At 32.2% G+C, this 19,222-nt stretch overlaps 1 protein-coding gene across 1 annotated transcript; it reads right to left on the reverse strand.

Annotated features, from left to right (window-relative positions):
* Positions 1-1,167: 1,167 nt before the first annotated feature.
* Positions 1,168-12,179, reverse strand: spz4 (Spaetzle domain-containing protein 4). Its single transcript, XM_017907139.1, has 6 exons — positions 11,992-12,179; positions 10,042-10,217; positions 8,328-8,483; positions 6,560-7,339; positions 5,042-5,164; positions 1,168-1,414 (listed from the first exon to the last, which is right to left on the reverse strand). Exons 1-6 carry the CDS (start codon positions 12,019-12,021, stop codon positions 1,168-1,170), a joined length of 1,512 nt encoding a protein of 503 aa, XP_017762628.1. The 5' UTR covers positions 12,022-12,179.
* Positions 12,180-19,222: the final 7,043 nt, after the last annotated feature.

Raw genomic sequence — 19,222 nt, forward strand, 5'->3', positions numbered from 1 at the left:
TGAAGCCATTAATTTTCATAAATTTTCATAAATTTTCATAAATTTTAATAAATTGTCGACATTCGTTTCAATTTTTCCGGCAGTGTGCTTTTCGTTACACAAATCTATAGTAAAACTTTTCGAATAATATCGAATTTATATTCATAGCCAGTAATGGTGACGTAATTTAAGTAAATTAATAACAAACTTAGAAATTATTTACCTTTCTTTTATAAAATTTGACCCTTTTACGTATTAATTTTGTGTAAAAATTACAAATCGAATGCACTATGTGTAATATTTTTCTCTTTATATTATAATTCTTTTGTATTAAAAAAGGAAATTTCAAATTTATTATAATCACGAAAGACTTTTTATTATTACTTTTATGAATTATCTATATAAAAATTTGATCTCATTGTGCATGATGAATCATCACCCTTTCGGTGTCATGAATTATGTCTCATCCTAGATATGAAATCTTTCATCAAAAGAAATACCAAATTTCAAACATCCTATAATTATCAAACCCTCATCGTCGTTTACAACAATAGAATTATTTACAAGAAGCTCAGCCTATACAGTACGCAACAAAATTATATCACAAAATGACTTTCAGTGTTCCTTGAGACCAATTTTACATATATATCTAATATGTAAAATCCTTCTTTAGTAATATAAGAGATTAACCTATATTTATTTTATTTTACAAATATCAATAGTAAAATTTCCAAAAATTTCATTTACATGATAAATCACAATACAACGAAATGACAGCACAAGTCAACGAGGTTTCATCATTTGAGAATAAAAGTATTCCTCTTCGCGTGTTGAATTCGAAATTATTCGCAAAAAGCTAGCGTTAGGAGATTAAACTTAATTCTTCCATAAAATAAACCTATAGAACAAGATATAGTGATTTAGAGAATGTTTCAAAGATAATAATTTTTCCAATATTTTCTTTTGTTTCTCTGTAAAATCAAATTCGATCTATTTGATGAATCGTGTGGCTTTCTTTCACACAGACACATGGCTTTACTGTGATTTGAGAAACACTGAAGGAACACTGAAGAAAACAATTTTGTCGCACACGGTGGATAAGCTGAATCAAGGACGGAATCATCGAAGAATTCCTAATATTATCGTGGCATCGAGATTTCTTAAATCGAGGAAACAACGCGTGTTTCCTTACGTGTAGTGAATTCGAGGCGGTCGTACTTTAATCCGCTGCTTCTGGGTGCGAGGAGAGCGCGAGGTTACGCGAAATTCAAGGGGTAAGTCGTAACAACGGCAAACGCAGCAGCTGGGAAACTTGAACCAGTCGCTGAAGATGCCACGACACTCGTTGTTTGGGTCGTAAGCTAGCAACCGATGGAGTCTGTATTGCTGTTCGCACCTGCACCCGTCTCGGCAGTACATCTGCTTGTTTTCGTGTCTTTGGACAAATAAAATGACAGTCAATAATGGCTTAATATCATTTTTACGTGATATTCAAGGGATGATAATTGTGGGATGGCGAGCGGTGAAGGACACTATCAAAGTAAAAGGGTTAACCCTTTGCACTCGAGAGGTGAGCTTCAGTCATCGTTTCATAAAATTTGGAAGATCGATATTAATTAATATATCAAATTTAATGTAATGTAACAGTGTGCGAAATATCGAAGTCAAATAATTCGACAATTCTATTATTATACAATTTTTTATTTGCTGCTCAAAAAAGTATCGTCAGTTTTTTAGTAGAGAATCTGAATTTCTACTCTTCTCTAGACAAAAAATCGTCAAGTGCAAAGGGTTAAGAGTAGTAACGGGGCGAAAGGGTGTGCTGTCTTACTTCTAAGGGAGTGCATGAAAACGTTTGAGCGGTTTCTCGAAAAACGAGGGATAGCGAACGGCGGAATCGAGTCCAACTCGGACGTTTAGGGCGAAAGAACAAACGATAGCACCAAATCCTTTTGTCGGGATGTCTGTGACCATGTCGAATGATTAAGAGGGAAAGAAAAATATGTGTATGAAAAGAGATAGTTTTGGCTTTAAGTAAGGATGCAAGAGCGCGAAGCAGTCAGAAAGTAGAGAACGCAGAGTCGAGAGTAAGCAGAGTAAAGAGAAGTCAGAAGGCAGAAGGCTGAATGTTTGTGGCAAAGATGTAGTGAATAGAGAATCGTGTGAGAAACTTAGTGTAATATTTTAGTTAAATAAAACCTGTTTTATTGTAAAAAGGAGTTGTTGTTTATTAGACGCGCAGAACTCTATCTGCATAGGATTAATTTAGCCAAAAATCGTACATAATGTAGCACGATTTCAAAAGAGTTGAAAATGTTGTATAGATGGAGATGGATTCCGCGAAACATTGAAGTTTGGAACTTCTTGTGTGAGATTTGGGTTTGAGTTTCGAAGATATAACAATTAAATTCCAATTTCTTTCTTAACTATAGGAATTTCGGAAAGCAAAATGTACCAGGATGAGTTAGATTCTTTGCTCTTTTTCCTTCTTTGATTAATGACTGGGATTCAAAGTTTGTGAAACTGAAGTTGCTTATTCACCATTTTGATATTAATAATAAATTAGTAGATTATGTATTTTTGGTTTTGATAAGCGACTAATCGATCAATTAATTTTTAAATTGGGCAAAAATTTCTAAAATATAACAGTAAGATAATACTGTAGATTATTCTATGAATTTTCGTTGTAAAGATATATATTGTAATTAATAACACTGTCCAACAAATTTTAACTTCTCTAATCTGTAATATCCACTAGGTGATACTTTTCTGAACACGAATCTGTAATAGAAATTGCTCTATCATCTTTAGTTTTCGAAAAATGTGAGTTTTTATAATGATTCTTAATTTTAATGATTGTTCGTTGAAGTGTCGATAATTATAATTATTTGTGTATCTTAATAACTATAATTGGTCATTATAGTTTAAAAATAAGCCTCCGAGCGTACCTCCTACGCAAATTCTTGCATTTTTACAAAATATTCTTTATCTGACACGAATTTGCTGTACAGCAGCGTATTCCGTAGGCTTTTCTGAAAAAGAAATTATCCAGGCACAACATTAGGATGATCTTCAGTGTTGACAGTGCGGTAAAATATATATTGGCAAAACGTAAGTGAGATTTTGTCCATACGTAACCATTCTTCTCGTAACCGTTGGGTTCTTTATTTCTCATCGTTAGGTTCTTTACGTCTTACCGTTGGATTGTTTATTCCATTTTATTGATCATTATCGTTTATATTTCTTTCGCTTCTATTATGTTTTACTAATCACTTACTAACCTTTTCTTTTTCAGCTTTCAGGTTTTTCAAGACATCGTTGGACGACGCGGGATGCATGCGTTTAGATCTAAGTAGATTTAAGTATCTATAAGGTAGATTTTAAGTTTTTCAAGATTTCATCGGAAGACATGGTTGGACGGCGAGGGATGCATGCGATTAGACATAAGTAGTTGTAAGCAGTTATAAGATAAATCTCTAGACTAAGTATTATGTGCGCGCTATCCGTTCACAGGTAAGCCACCTAACTTGGAGCGAATATATACATTCTCTTATTCCTCTCGTTACAAAATAGGACATAATTGTTCTCGCGATAATCGCGATCGTTCTTAAGTACCGACTAGCTTACGCGACGTACTTCCCGTGTACTCGACAACTCCACGCCTCGTAAATCATCTTCACGACTCGTCTCCGACACTCATTTCTGCCACTGTCAATGACGTCATGCATCGGGATCTCTGGTGGCCCTCGGGCTGGTGAGGCATCTGGAGCAACACGAGGGTCCGTCGACCTTAGTCGTCCTGGGTGCCACACGACCGGGAGTACACGACCGGGGGATGGGCCCTGCAGTCGGAATCATTGCAACAGCATGCCTGCCTGCCCCATTGCACAGCGGCTATGTGGTTATGTTTGCATAGCGCTGGGGCAAGGAGCGTGCGCGTGATTCTGATTGTTAGACCTCGCATAGGACCCTCGGATTGACTCTGGGTGTTTCACTGGTTCGTTAGCTGCCTTAGATCATCGAGTAAGCCATGGCGAGATTGGCAGTGGCAGGGTGAGTTAGGCCCGATCGGGTTGGTGCCGAGGCATGAAGTTGTCTTGTACACGAGAGTACGTCGCGTAGGCTAGTCGGTCTTTCGAATAATCACAAATCCTTTTGCAAGACACGAAATAAAATAATGTGTCAGTAGAGTCACTTTAACTTAATTCGCTCCAAGTTAGATTAGGGTTCCTTTGATACAGGTAGCGCCAGTAGGATGCGCCACTAGAGCGCATGTCGGGTTCCGATGCGTAGCCACTTCCACGTGGTGGGACCTGGTAATTGGTATCGTTTCCCAAAGAACAATTTTTGGGAAACGATACCAAGCTAAGAGCTACGTAACAAGCTTAAGATATTTTCTATGTATTATAAATTTCCAAAATTCCCTTTGTAAAGAAAAACAAATAATTATGATTATAGACATTGATAAACTCAGAATTCTCTCACCTAAATATTAAAATAAGAATGAGTCTCTTAACGTTTCTACGTTTTACGTAATTCTTCGTTTTAGCCAACAACCGTGAGTTTTTATAAAAACGCAGAATTTTCGAAAATTGAGGGTGATAGAGCAATTTCGATTACGGATTCGTTTTAACTCCTTGGCTTACGCACTATCTCTTGATTGCGCGGGCCATAGTAAACAAGAAGGTTGCGCACCGAGCCATTAAACTGTTCAACCGTGTGCCCGAACTTGACATGTATATTATTTCGGCACAATGAATTACCACGACTTCAACTCCTGCGTATTGTTAATGGAGCCACTTTCTCACAACGAGCCAGACTCGTGGTTTTCGTTTATGACACAAATTCCTTACCACGAGTTAGACTCGTGGTTTTCGCTCATGGCACAAATTCCTTACCACGAGTTCCACTCGTGGTTGTAGGCCAAAGGGTTAATGAAAGTAAACTATACAAGAATTACCCAAGAGATATTACAGATTAAAGTTCGTGTTGGACAGTGTTACTAATTGTAATTTGAATGATGGCTTTTTATGATTTATCACTTGAATATTTCAATGCTTACGTGCATTTTTCCCAGTGAACGTATTGCTCGAAGGGGTAAAGATTCAGAAGTGCTAGTACTTCGCCTCTCGTATTGTTTGCCCAAAATGGCGCCACTACTTCCTCCTTCACTGGACAAGCGTTGCTGAAATATTTATAATATATGCAAAAAATAATTTATAAGTGTTATATTAAATTATAATTACTATATTTAGTATTATTATTGAATCAGACAAAAATTATACTATAGATTTCTAATATTTTTATATTATAGTGTTCTGATTGTTCTGATAAAAGTTTTTACATATTTAGCTCTAAATTTATCTTAATTTCAATTAACTAAATTTACTACCTTCTCACATATTTATTAACTTTATTGAAGCAAATTTATTGCTTTTTAATACCAACAATTCTAAGTAAAGTAATATGTTTATACTATTTCATACTGGTTTATACTGTATCAAAATAAAATCATAATTCTATAATATACTAAACGATATTTCAAAATATTTAGTACTATCAAAAACTTGAATAATAAATAACATAACTACTGTAAAATAAGGAAAATATTTTTTTAATTTAACATCTAATTTTTAAGTTGTAACATAAGTATTTGTAACATAAATAATTCAATCGGTGTAATTATAATTACAATAAGGTAGTATTATTCATATTATAATTACAATATAAATAAGACTATTCTAACAAAATTCAATTTTAATACGTGACATGAATATTGCTCCTCTGATTCTACCTAGATAAAAGCTGATCCGAACAACTTCCTGATTATGTAAACCAGTATTTAACTAGTATTTAAAGACTACCAACACCTAGATACCAGTAATTTCAGGATAGTCATGAATAAACTATGATCTAATTTTCCTTCCTTATCATCTTCCTATCTTAACAAACTTTTACACATTTCCACATTCTACAATGTCTTGCCATAGATCCAACGACATATAATAAGGAAGCATTCCTTAGCTTAATCAGAATTACCATACCAGATAAAATCACTTTCGTGAGAATTTTTGTTTCCGCAGTTAATGAAAACATACAGCTACTTTTCGAAAATTTAATATATGCTTTCACTGAAATATGTAAAACTATTGAAAATATATATCAAACTATACTATAATATTCTACATATATTATTATTATTTTATGATATAGTTATATATAACTTTATATATAATAAGCACTATAAAATTATGTTAATATTATTAATTAAAAAAAATTTGCTGCATATTCTATATATCTGTGTAAATCTGTGTATATAACAATCATATATCATTATGTGTATATATGTATATATAATTAGATCATAATGATAACAATATTTCATATTAGTAGTATATTATATATAAATAATATTAATATTTATATTATTATCGTTATATCTATTTATTTATATTATACTACCATAATGTATACTATTTGTGCACACTATACGTTACAAGTCGGCAGTTCTAGCGTTAAACAAAAGTGAAACACTATCGGCGAATTCATAATCGATGCAAGCAAAACGATCGCCACTTACACTCCCCGAAGCTTCAGAACCGGTTGTTCCTGTTGATCTTTCGCGGCGACGTCCTGATACAGCTGGCCTTCCATAGTCGAAGCTTCCGGCTTATTCGCAGGTCGATATTCCGGTCGCGGCCTGAACTCCTGTTGCTCGCTCGAACTGGACGTCTCCTCCTGCGCAGTCGTTTCTTTCGTCGTGGCCAACAAATCTTTGCTGCCATCTACCTCCACGGGCAATTCGGTCGTCTCTGACAAACTCACAGTCGACGTTTCCTCTAACGTAGACTCGGAGACCTCAGCCACCTCGCCAGTTTCCTCCACCACCTCGTCGATCCTGTCTATCTGCTCGGAGATTTCGTTGATGCTGAAGTTCTGCTCCTTCACCATGTAAGAAGTCGTCACTGTAGGCGACATGGTTATCTCTTCCGACGTCCTCTTCTCTTCACTCGTGCTGTTTAACGAGCTCGTCGTGGAAGAAGTGGACTTACTGGTTGACTCTTGGGTGGTTAAAGGGGTCGACGAGGTTAGGGTCGAGGACGCGGTCTCTTTAGAAGAGGTGGCTGTGATCGTCGATGGGGTAGTCGTAGTGGTGGTTGTCGAGGTCGGGACGCTGGTTTTCTCGGTTGGTCTGAAGTGCGGCCTCGTGTATTCGCTTAATTTTGGGAATTTGTTCAGCCGCTTTGCGGCATTCTCATTAAAGGATTTGCTGGTGAAGCCTCGTCCCTCGAACTCGTTACCGTTTCTTAAGCTCTCATCAGCCTCGAAGTACTCGTAATCGTGCGTGTACTGATATTTTCTGAATTGTCGATTGGGGTTGAGTTAGAAGTTTGTGGTTGGAAATGTAAAAGTGTGATGGAGGAATGGTTTAGTAGAGTATGTTATTAGGTATGTTATGAGCTATAGTTAGTCGTGAAAGTGTACTATTACTCGGGTCTTTTCTATTCAATTTCTGAATATTTTTTTTTTTATACGTATATTTGACTTAATGGAGTAGATTAATAAGTTTGATAGGTTTGCTAGAAGTAAGTGTTGATATCTGCTTTTTCGAATGAGATATATTAAATGCCTAATGAGGTTGGATTATCTTGTAATTGAATGTCTATGAAAAATTAAGTCAAACGATTTTTACTATTTTCCTGAAATAACAGTGATGATCGAGTACAATAACATAATGATTTTGAAGGATAAGAGGCTCATTATTTTGAAGATTTCGTTAATTCAATATAATGTTATTTAATTTAAATTATCTATGGTAAATTGATTGATAATGTTATGAATTCTGGTAAAATTTTAGTCTCACTGTCTTAATTAAATATATTACGTTTAATTTAAGATATATTTATTTGAAATTTCGGTTCAGATTATTTATATTTATCAACATTGAAATTACCATTATCCATATTTATTTGCCAAAATTGTCATTGTCGATATTTTATGTTCTCATAATGTGACAAAAGCTCTTTAAATTTAGTTTTAATCTGTATGAGTAATGAGTAATATAGATGATTGTAAATAGATTATTGCATATGTAATTATTTATAAAATTTATAAAATACTACAATCTAATATATGTATAATATTACAGAATAACAAAAAAAATATTTAAATCTTTAAAAATAAAGTAAATTAAATCTTTAAAGAATAAAAAGATCACATCTACGTCTATAAAAAGTATCAGTTGATAAATTAAAAATGAAAATTATGATATTTAATATTAACATACAAATTTTGGAAATACACATCGATTAATTGGCAATATCGCTTATTTTTCTTCAAAAACTCACCTGTAATCGTCGGAAAAATGATGGTAATAATCATCATACTTTAATTCAATATCATTTCTCTCGAATTCCGCTCTTAATACGTTAAGGTGCCTTTCATCGCCATACATGCGCCTCATTAATCCTTGGTTTTCTTGCACGAAACGGCGAACTGCGTGCCTAAAATTATTCAGTTGATACTTTATGAAAAAACTGTTTTATTATATCAATTTTAGTAATAATCGTTTTTAAAAGTATATTTCTTCAAAATATATTATATACAATATATAATACAATCACAACTATTTATACAAATTTTTCTATTCCCAAGATCAAGCTGAAGTATATATAACAAGTTAATAAACAGAAAATAAATATAATTAATCTGAATTAGAACGTTAATTTGATTTCGAACATTTCTCGTGACTTTCAAAAAACTACCGCATATTAAATTAGTGTACACATTATCGAGAGTAAAAGTACATCGTTTCCTTAATACTTTCGTAGTTCAGTCACGTACGGTTTTAATAACTGAAGGCATGCAGACCCTTGTTTAAAATTCATGCTAGCAGTGATACATTTGAATAGTGAAACTTCCAGAATATGTCTCTACACGTATTGTCGATTAGCTTTCTACTGTTGATAGATATAGTATGTTTTTTAAAACACATAAAAACTGAACGAATTATTATTGAACTTATTTTCTAATACTAGTAGTTTAGTAATCCCATTAATAAATCTATTAAAAAATATTACATTCGATTGATTAGTTTTTACTATATATATATTTCTTATTTGATAATGAGTAATTTAATAATTATGAAAAATTTCCTAGGAATTTTAATTTCGAGGTTAGCCTATCAACGTTACGTTTTTATTCAGGAGGATGAAATGTAAAGAACAAATAAGAAGAGAATAAAATATACTAATTAGTATTGAAGTGCACGTATGCGGAAAATGACACGTGACAATAATTATATTATAGTAATATAAAATAAATATGATAATAAATTATCTATTAATAACGATTGAGAATACATGTTGCATTAATGAAATAATAAATATATAATAATAAAACTTTTTGATGGTATTATAGTATTATACAATGTATATTTGTTTAATCGGACAAAACATTAAAGACAATCGAAGATTGAAAATATTGAAATAAATTAAATAGTTTATTAATTTTTGGTAATAATCTTCATAAAATCACCAATACATTTAACATTAAATTTGTTCGCAAACTACTTTCTATTAATAAATAATGTTATTTGATCAAACGAAATAGCCTTTTAAATAATTTACAATTCTTTTTAAATCAATAAATAACTAATGAAAGTGAAAACTAAGAAATACTACAAACTAATAAACCTAATGTTAAAAATACATTATACATTTTAAATATGACTTAAAAATATGTAGTAACAAAAAATTTTAGTTCAAAATATAGCATCTTTTATATATGGTTATTCTGCTTATGTATTATTTGGATTTTCAGTGTGATCACATTAAGTTACACATATAATAAAAGGTTAAATAACATCATTTATTATACTTTTCTCTTACAATTTATAATTTTATAATTTATTGTAATTCCAATTATAATATTCATAATTTTAATAATATTATAATGATAATAATTATAATCTTATATTTTTATCATTTTCTTTGTGACATCATTAATAACAAGTACCATTGGATTATTTAGGCTATTTATTAAATAATTTTATTGGCATACCAAGGATAAGAGCTACCAGCTATTGTGCACCAGTTCTGTCGCCGGAAGTCACATGGAAGATTTACCAATCGTGCACGACCAGCCCGGGAATATGGTTTGCTGCAAGCCGAGGATGCATCGTATCCGAAGGTGCTTGGTCCTCCACCTTGACATCTTACAAGCTGATATGTGATCACCTACGAGATCAAAATTGTGCATTGTGTACTTTCTTACGTTTCAAGAACAAATTCAATACACTTACCAATATATTTTGTTAATTTTCTAATTATTTACATTTTTATTTCATACACTCGATTGGATTAGCTACGTTGATAATTGTGAACTATAATATGTGTGAAGTTAATTTTGTATATGCTGTGAATACTCTGTCAAATTTTAAATAATTTGTATTTGAAGAAGGATGTTCGAAAATGGCTATTTACTTTTTAATAACTAACTGAATAAGACGTTGAATAATAATGATTTGTAAACTATTCTGTTAAAGTAATTTTTCCTATAAACATTTATACCGAAAGCACAATATATATTGTGAGTGTATTTCGTATTATTATGTCAACGATTTAATAAAAGAAAATAGTAATAAATATACATTATTCATAAATTATTTCATAAATCGATGATTTCAATTTTAATATTTATTTGTGTTATTCTTTCGATTATAATAATTCAAATGACCACCAACATGTGAAAAGTATTACGTACTATAAATATCATATTACATTACATTATATTTATTCTATAAAATTATTATAGAAATTACTATATATGTATATAATTATTTAACTTCATTTAAATATTACTTGATTGAATTCCATATCACTCATATTTACATTTATTATTCAAATACATATATTATGTTGTTGATCAACATTTCATTTATCATCAATTACTTTAAAATATATCTCAATAATTTAATATCAGGATAAAGTACCATGAATATAGTGCATATATTGATACGAATATCACGTTTAAAATTGATATCAGTAGAAATTAGAATATTTAGTACTTTACATTTTTATTTTACAACGATATACAATGTTAATAAATTCGTAAGTCGATTTTAAAATTTATCATAACAATAATATACATGCCACTTTTTATAGGATAAAAATTGTATTGAATTATTACTAACTATATCTCGGATTTTATTTAATTTTTATTTGAACTAAATACAAAAATCAAGTTTTTGGGTAAAATGAAATATTTTCAAAATAGCTTCAAAGTACTCATATACTAATTGGCATTTTCCTTGTAACATTACAGTGATAAACATATGTTAACCAATTACAAAATAGATGCAAAGATTTCTAGCATAACATCTGTATCAAAATACATATGGAGATCACGGGAAGAATACATAATAGGTAATATTTTCTGCTTTTTATTTAAAATTCATATAATGGCGAGTAAAACTTATATTTTTATTTAATTTTATGGTTTATTATCTGATTTTATATTCTTGAACATGCCAAGCATACTTCCCATTATATCAGTTTATATTTTCCTAAAACTTAATATATTTATCACGTATTTGAATCAACTTGCTAAAGCTTTTTAACTTTTTAAAAACACTCGTACCTTCATACCTATTAAATTCTCTTCCACCTATTAATTTCTCTTTCCAAATATACCAATATATTCAGCCACAAGTTATACCAAAACAAAAAAAGAAAAGAAAAAAAAAAGAAAAATCAATCAAAATATTCCTATAATATCTCCCCCTAGTGATCTCCATATGCAACTCCTGAGAACAGTTCGCATAAACAATTAACATCATCCTCTATGTCTCTAGCAGAGGCACCCTCTAGCAGACCAACCATCAAATCCACGAACCCAACTGCATGGATCCGAACAAACGCATCTTAGCCAAGCCAAAATGCTTTTATACCATACGCGACGAAAGGCAATCTCTCGCTGAACATCATCTGAAACGAAGTAATTAGCGCTCACCTGGAGGACGAGATGCACGATCACATTCATAACTCGCGTTTGACTGAAATTCGGAGCTTTGGACCGACTCTGCGTCCCGGTCCAAGTATTGATGGACGATCACGCGGATAGTCCAAAGGCGGTACCGTTTTCACTAACAGACTGTTTACCGGCGTAAAAACGACAGAAGACAGGCGACAGTTCGCGGCTACATGACAGCACCTCCACGCGCGAGGAGGACGCTTTCATTACTGACCGTGTAATCAGCCGGCGTCGCGTGCGTCGCCTGGGGTTCGCTCGGTAAAAGTACAGCGGCCAGCGGGAAGTCCTTCGTGCGCGCTCGCGTTCGACGATCGCTTGACCGAGAAGCGGCCGAGCGGCGGCGGTGGGGGGTAGCAGAGAGAGAAAGAGGAAGAGCAGTCGGCACTTGAGGAAAGGATGAAGGAACGGGGAAGAGAGAGCGCACGTGAGCCGCGGAGTAGGTCACCGTGGCGGGTACCGTTATATTTCGGTCTATTGATGTGTGTCACGGGGCCCCGCAGTGACGTAGCAAGGGCCCTCCTAGGTGCTGGCGCAACGGACCTCCTCTTGCTCGGTCAATTAGGAGAAAGGTGGCTAGCAGCGCGCATCCCGTCCTCCTGGCTATGTAGAATCGCCGGAAATAGCAATATTGTTCGTGACTGGTGGCTGCTGGACGCGCTAGCTACCAGCACTGGCCAGCAGATCTTGCGACCTAGCCAGCTTTTTCTTTCTTCCTCTTTAAGCCGCAATTTGCGCGGGATCTCGAACACGTTGCTATATCCTTTCGCTTTAGCATTATCTTTTGGTTCGCGATCGGTTATTTGAGGAAAGTACGGATCGCGTTGTCCCTCACCGACCTCGTGTCTCACTTGCTCGAGTTTCTAATTTGAGGTTCCAGTCTTCTTCCTTGATGGTACTTGCTTCGGTTTGTTTATGTTTTTGCGTTTTCTTTTGTTGGTCACTGGTAGGAAGCATTCTTGGGCTTGTTTTCATGAGTTTTTCTCGAATGTGTTATTCTCGAATGCTTGGTAGAAATGTTTGGAGGTTAGGTCGACACGAAATGTGTAATAGAGCGGAAAAGTATCTGGGAAATTATTTTTGCTGTTTATATGGACAATGAAAAGTGAACGAATGGAAAAATAGAGCGTATGTGTTTTTCGAGGGGATTAGATGTGAGAGGATTTGATGTTTATTTATTCTTTAACCTACTTGACAAATGACCCGCGTTGAAACTTTCCTGCATTGTAATGCAAAATTTGTCGGGTTTAGAGCTCTTTTGTATTGGGACTGTATTAGGCAGTAAGCTTCAGTATAATAAATATATAAATTTATAATAACAATTTACCTCCTTCTTTATTAATGATTTTACTAATTGATAATTCTACTAGTTATACTGATTTATGTATTGGACAATTTATTATTCTTTAATTTCGTACAAATTGGTGAATATATAAGGTCTCATGGTTACTTACAAAGCATTGAATAGCTCATTTCGTTAAACTACTAGAATGTTCATTGACCACGTGCATTTTTGTGAATTATTAGTTATTATCATTAATTTTCATAAGAATATTTTTTCCTTTCATTAAATACTGTTTATGCGACAAATTACTTTTTCGAAACTTCAATTTCACCAGTCCTATCCCAAGATATGACATCAAAACGTAAGGATGTTGATAATATATAACAACCTTCTTTTGCAAAATTAGTCATTAAAATGTTACAAAAAATATGAATAAAAATATGTTTCTTAATTTCGGTAAACAAATAAATTCCCGAGTGAAGCATTAATATTTATAACCCTTTAGAAAAGACCGGAAGTCTGCGTGAAAGATAATGGCGTGCAACGGATGCAGCTGTGGAAGAAAGTTGTACTAAATTTCAGTCATTTAGGGATCACTATTTGATTGCCTTGTTTATTTACAAACGAAAAAAATCGAGGAGCATGGCCATAAATGCTGTTTAATGCTTCCAACGAAACTTTCCGCGTGTTCCACTGACCTCGAAACCACTGTCACTTGGAATCTCTTTCACTGAATTTTCTTGCTTTTATGCGTTGCGGAGGCATCTCGTGTCCAAAGACGGGACCAAGATGCAACGCTTTCGTTACCACGCACATATGTGCCATGATAATTGCATCAACTGATCGATTTCACGATATGTTGTAAATGTTAATAGACAGTGTTAAATATTGAAGAATATGTAACAAGCAATATTAAATATTGCTGCAACAAATTTTTATGTTTAGAATTATTATTTAAATATAGTCTTATTACTTTTGTATTCTATATTATGTATGTTGTATCGAGTATAATTTATTTATGTGATTGTCATTCAGTTATCAATCATCAATTTACTGATAATTTAATTTAACACAATGGAAGACTATTTATTCAATAATGCAAAGAAAATAATAAATATAATTTGTAGCTTATATTTGTATTTTCAGTTTGGTAATAATATATTAATGAAATATTAGCCACCTAATTAAACAAATTTTATATAATTTTCTGTAGAAGTTTTCTATTTCTTTAAATATAAATGTTATCTGTGCGGAATAATGTTTATTATGCCTACAAATTAAAATATATCTGCAAACTAGTAAATAAAGTAGAATGAATTTTTATAACTTTTTTTTAATGAAAATATATTTCTATCAAATTCTCTATACGTCTTTGAACAATAATTTGTACATTTTAAATGCTTATTCTGTAAACAAATAGCTAGAAAATTATATATAATTTTAATACTTACATATATTTAAAAACTACAACAATGTAAATACTTTGGATATGATATATAGGAAAAGAATTATTTATATTATATTTATCTTTTTACAATTAAAATATTTTATACCGAAAATATTGTATACAACTATCTATTTATTTATCTTTCTAAACATTTATATATGATGATTATCTTATTTAATTATATTTGAATTCTATATCCATATATTTGAATAATGATTTAAATATTTCAAATACAGGTGAAAAATTTACGTTATATATATTCTACAACGATTAACAAATTTTGCAGTAATATAATATCTACTTAAATATTTTTATAATCATTTATTTATTATATTTATTTTATAAATATATATCTATTTATCTACTATTATTACATTTACATATATTAAATACTGCGAGTTAATGTATGTAACATAAAATATCGGATTTTTCATTTTGAGCACATGAAGGTTACCCGATACTTCCGTATAAATCCTTCCTAACTAACGATTATAAAAAACGGAAATACGTAATATATATTTTCCACAGACAATATTCCCACGGAATATGATAATCTGAAAATGATTCTTCTAAGAAGAAATTCATGTTATGTCAACAGCGCCATTCAACTGAGCCTATAATTTCTAACAGTTTGTCCATCAACAAGCCGTAAATGCTATGTACTCGCGGTGAGTTTGCCGCACATACCGTGGAATCCGAGCACGAACGTTTCACATACGTTTTACTTTACGTACTGTGCCGTTTTTTCCTTTTCAAAGATGCATCTTTGATACCATCGATAGCCTTAAGGTAATGGTATTATACTTTGCCATTCCGTTAGGTGGATAGCATTGGATTATTGGAGCATCGTTTCGCCCGATTACTAGTTGGCAAAATACCAGTTTACCACGGCGGCCGGTGAACGCAGATACTGGTTCTTGCATCTTCACCTAGAAGTAGAAAAGAAAGCTGTCTGCTGCGCACGCATGTGCACGCGCATGCGCATTGAATCATTGGCGATTCCAGATAACGCTTCGATTTCTGTTATCGATAACCTACAAGTTCATTGAAAAATGACAACATTAGAAGGTTATTGTAATCATGTAGTATTCGACATCGGAAGACGATCATTTTTAGGCCTCAAATGCAATATGTTATTTCGATATGTTTCGTCTGTAGCTTTATGCAAATTTATACAGCCTACATCGATACGATCTAAGCGAAATAGTTCTACCTCACTGAGTCATAACATATCCACCTAGCTTTGCTTTATTAACTAAGACAAGTCCTTAGCTTTTAATGTTACCTGCTTCTCGGATTTAATGTTGCAAATGTAAATAGATTCTAGCGAATGATTGAAATAAATAAAATTCGATTACCAAACTAAACGATTATTAAACTGGAATTTCAGGGTTATTTAGAAAATAAAATAAAAAGTGAATTTGAAAATTGAGTAGCGAGAATTTAGAATCATTTACACTAAAAAATTTATTTTTAACATATGTAGAAGTTGTAAATAAATTAAATAGTCAACTGTGACTATTATTTTAGAAAAAAGCAACGAATCTTGAAATTTCGAGACAAATCGAGTTAAATCTAATTAGTTTGTTATTAACAATTATCTGAAGGGGTACGTGATTTGCTACTGACGACCGTCACGATGTTTCGTTAAAATTCAGAATAACGAACAAAAGTAGAGGTAACATGTAAACGAAAATGATATGCGAACAGCCTCAGGGAGACAGAGATATAATAGTATAAAAGATAGTGACTATTAGTATTTTCGGCATTAGTTAAAACACACTGTGCAATAATTAATAATAATTTATTGAATAAAATGCCAAATATCCGATGTTGTGTTAGACGAATATATTCTGAAAGAAGGTGGCATACCGAGAAAATTCCAAGAAATGACGTCATTTTCCAAGAATTCTATCGATAAAAAATTTGGCAGTGTTTGCATAAAACCTCCTGCCAAATTTGTAACATATTAATTAATAACAAAGGAATTATTACTGACGATAAACTGTCAGACTTAAGAAAATATTGTATACATATAATTACTAAGTGTTCCTTTATAATATGATACAAATAGCAAAGGATTAAAAAAGAAATGTCTAATATGTTCAGTAAAATATAATATCTAGGTTGAATCCTGTTAATAAATGAACTCCATAGATGCCTAATACAATTTGTTGACACGGCACTAATTTCTTCAATAAGTTAGACAAGGATAGAATCGACCGATAGTCGATCAACGCTGTCTATGATTTTGGACCAGAAGCGCAAGAAAGTAACAGGAACATAAAATCAGCAAGGACGTCATCTAATTCTTGTTACGTGACAGATAAAAGAAATGATAAAAGGCTGAAATCTCTGTAACAAAATTTTTCACTACAAAGAATAATACTATCAGAGCTAAATTCTGCAAACATATATGATTTTTACTTTACTGCTGCTGTTTTAGTTTTTGAACTATACTTCACTTCTTCACTTTCCTGTACTATTATTCTTGGTATAATATCAGAAAATGGATTGTTCAATATTATAGTTTTTATCAATCTTGGAGGATAAAGTGGTCTATCATTCTACAAAAAAGAGAAAATATTATATTTTCTTGTAAACATTAAATTTACCTCATCTACAAGCGCTTTTTCAAGTTTAAGCATGTTATATATAGTTTCTCCAGTAACCTTACCAAAGATTGTATGTTTGTTTGATTACTCTACAATTCTGATGTAGAACCAAGAATAAAGAGGAATTGGGAAATATTGTCATCTTTTCCAGCATTAGCCATAGGAATTAAACCTCGTCCACAAGAACGTAATCTTGTACGAAATTCGTCCTGAAACACATATATCCAATAATTATTTTTGAATAAAAAAGGAATTCATTTTATTTTTAAATTTAGTCTTACTTTAAATGGTTCTCCATATATTTTACCACCTTCTCCTGTACCTGTAGGGTCACCACCTTGTGTATGAAATATAGTATCATCCCAATAACCTTCCATACATAATTGTATGAAATTTCTATGTGCCTTTGGAATTTCTTTTACCCATAATTCTAACTCAATATCACTAACACTTGTTTTCATTATAACCTAGTTATAACAAATACATTAGTTTGATTACTGTAAAATAATTTTAAAATCAAATTTATTAAAATTCATTATTTATTATTGTAATTCAAATTAGAAATTATTTAATATATTAATATAGAAATTTAGAAAGTAAATATTGTATATGGATTAAATTTTTAAAAACAGATATACAATCTATTGAAATATTATTAACTAATACCTATTACTTTACTCTTGTTGGCTAGCTCTTGCATCTAAATATTATTCATGTTTGTATGTCTCCTACAATAAAAAAAATCCATCGTCAATATTATTTCATATTAAATCTTTAGTCATTTATAAATCAGTCAACCAAATGGTTCTTTTCTTGAATAATCATTAGCAGGAAATACGTACCTTTTACCTCCCTTTAACTTTGGCTTTATTGGCCGAATCAATTCCATGTGCCACAGTCTCATTATTTCAGCTGCTTTTATAGTCTCCAAGTTCCTATATTTCTACACATTTGTGCCTTAATACAACATTCACACTCTATATTCAATTTATCTTTAACTTTCATAATTATTACCACTTGTTCATTCCAAATCTCTTCAATGATCTTTATAGTTGCATGTCCATACCACACATCCATCTCCGTTGATATAGATGCTGCCCTTTTCCTGTTTCTTGATTCGACATAATATGTGTTTACTCTTCTCACTCCTTTTATTTGAACTTAACACATTAGCGATGATCATTGACTTTGACCACTGGTATTAATATTTATTTAGATCAGGAATACAACATACCTTTCAATCTCACTGTATTCTTCATGTCTTGTTGTTATAAGAGGCTATCACCTAAATTAATTGTATTCCTTTTTGTCTGCCTAAACCATCTTTATTTTCTGAATCTTTATTTGACCATCAAAGATTTCTATTTTGTATGTCATATGGTTAGCCGACGTAGCATCCAATAGACATATCATACTTTACATATTTGTATTGCTGCTTCAATTTTTTCTTGCTATAAAATATAATTCTTGGCATCCACGCAGATGATATTCCATGAGTCCAATATTTTTCTATTGCTGCACATGCCTGTTTATTTCAACAGAATATTGTCTTTTCACAACCAAGCTCTGCTATCACTAATGAAAGGTGGGCAAACAATGGCTCATAAGTTACGCTATTTAATTACAACTAAAGGTTATGTTAATACAAATACTTACATCCTTCTCGTGATGCAGGCACAACTGCATGGACACAACAATGCTTTCGGCGTTTGTTTGCAATTTTTTCTCATTTTCTATGCATTCTCCTGTTCACTTGGAGAAAAATGAACAAATCACTCAATTTCTGTGATTAATTTATGAAATTTTATAATTGTGTTGTAAAGGCGTACCTTTGCATATTTGTCGTCCGCCAAGTAAAGAAATGAA

Source organism: Eufriesea mexicana, unplaced genomic scaffold (assembly GCF_001483705.2).
Source record: "Eufriesea mexicana isolate 0111107269 unplaced genomic scaffold, ASM148370v2 scaffold7018, whole genome shotgun sequence".
Classification (NCBI taxonomy): domain Eukaryota; kingdom Metazoa; phylum Arthropoda; class Insecta; order Hymenoptera; family Apidae; genus Eufriesea; species Eufriesea mexicana.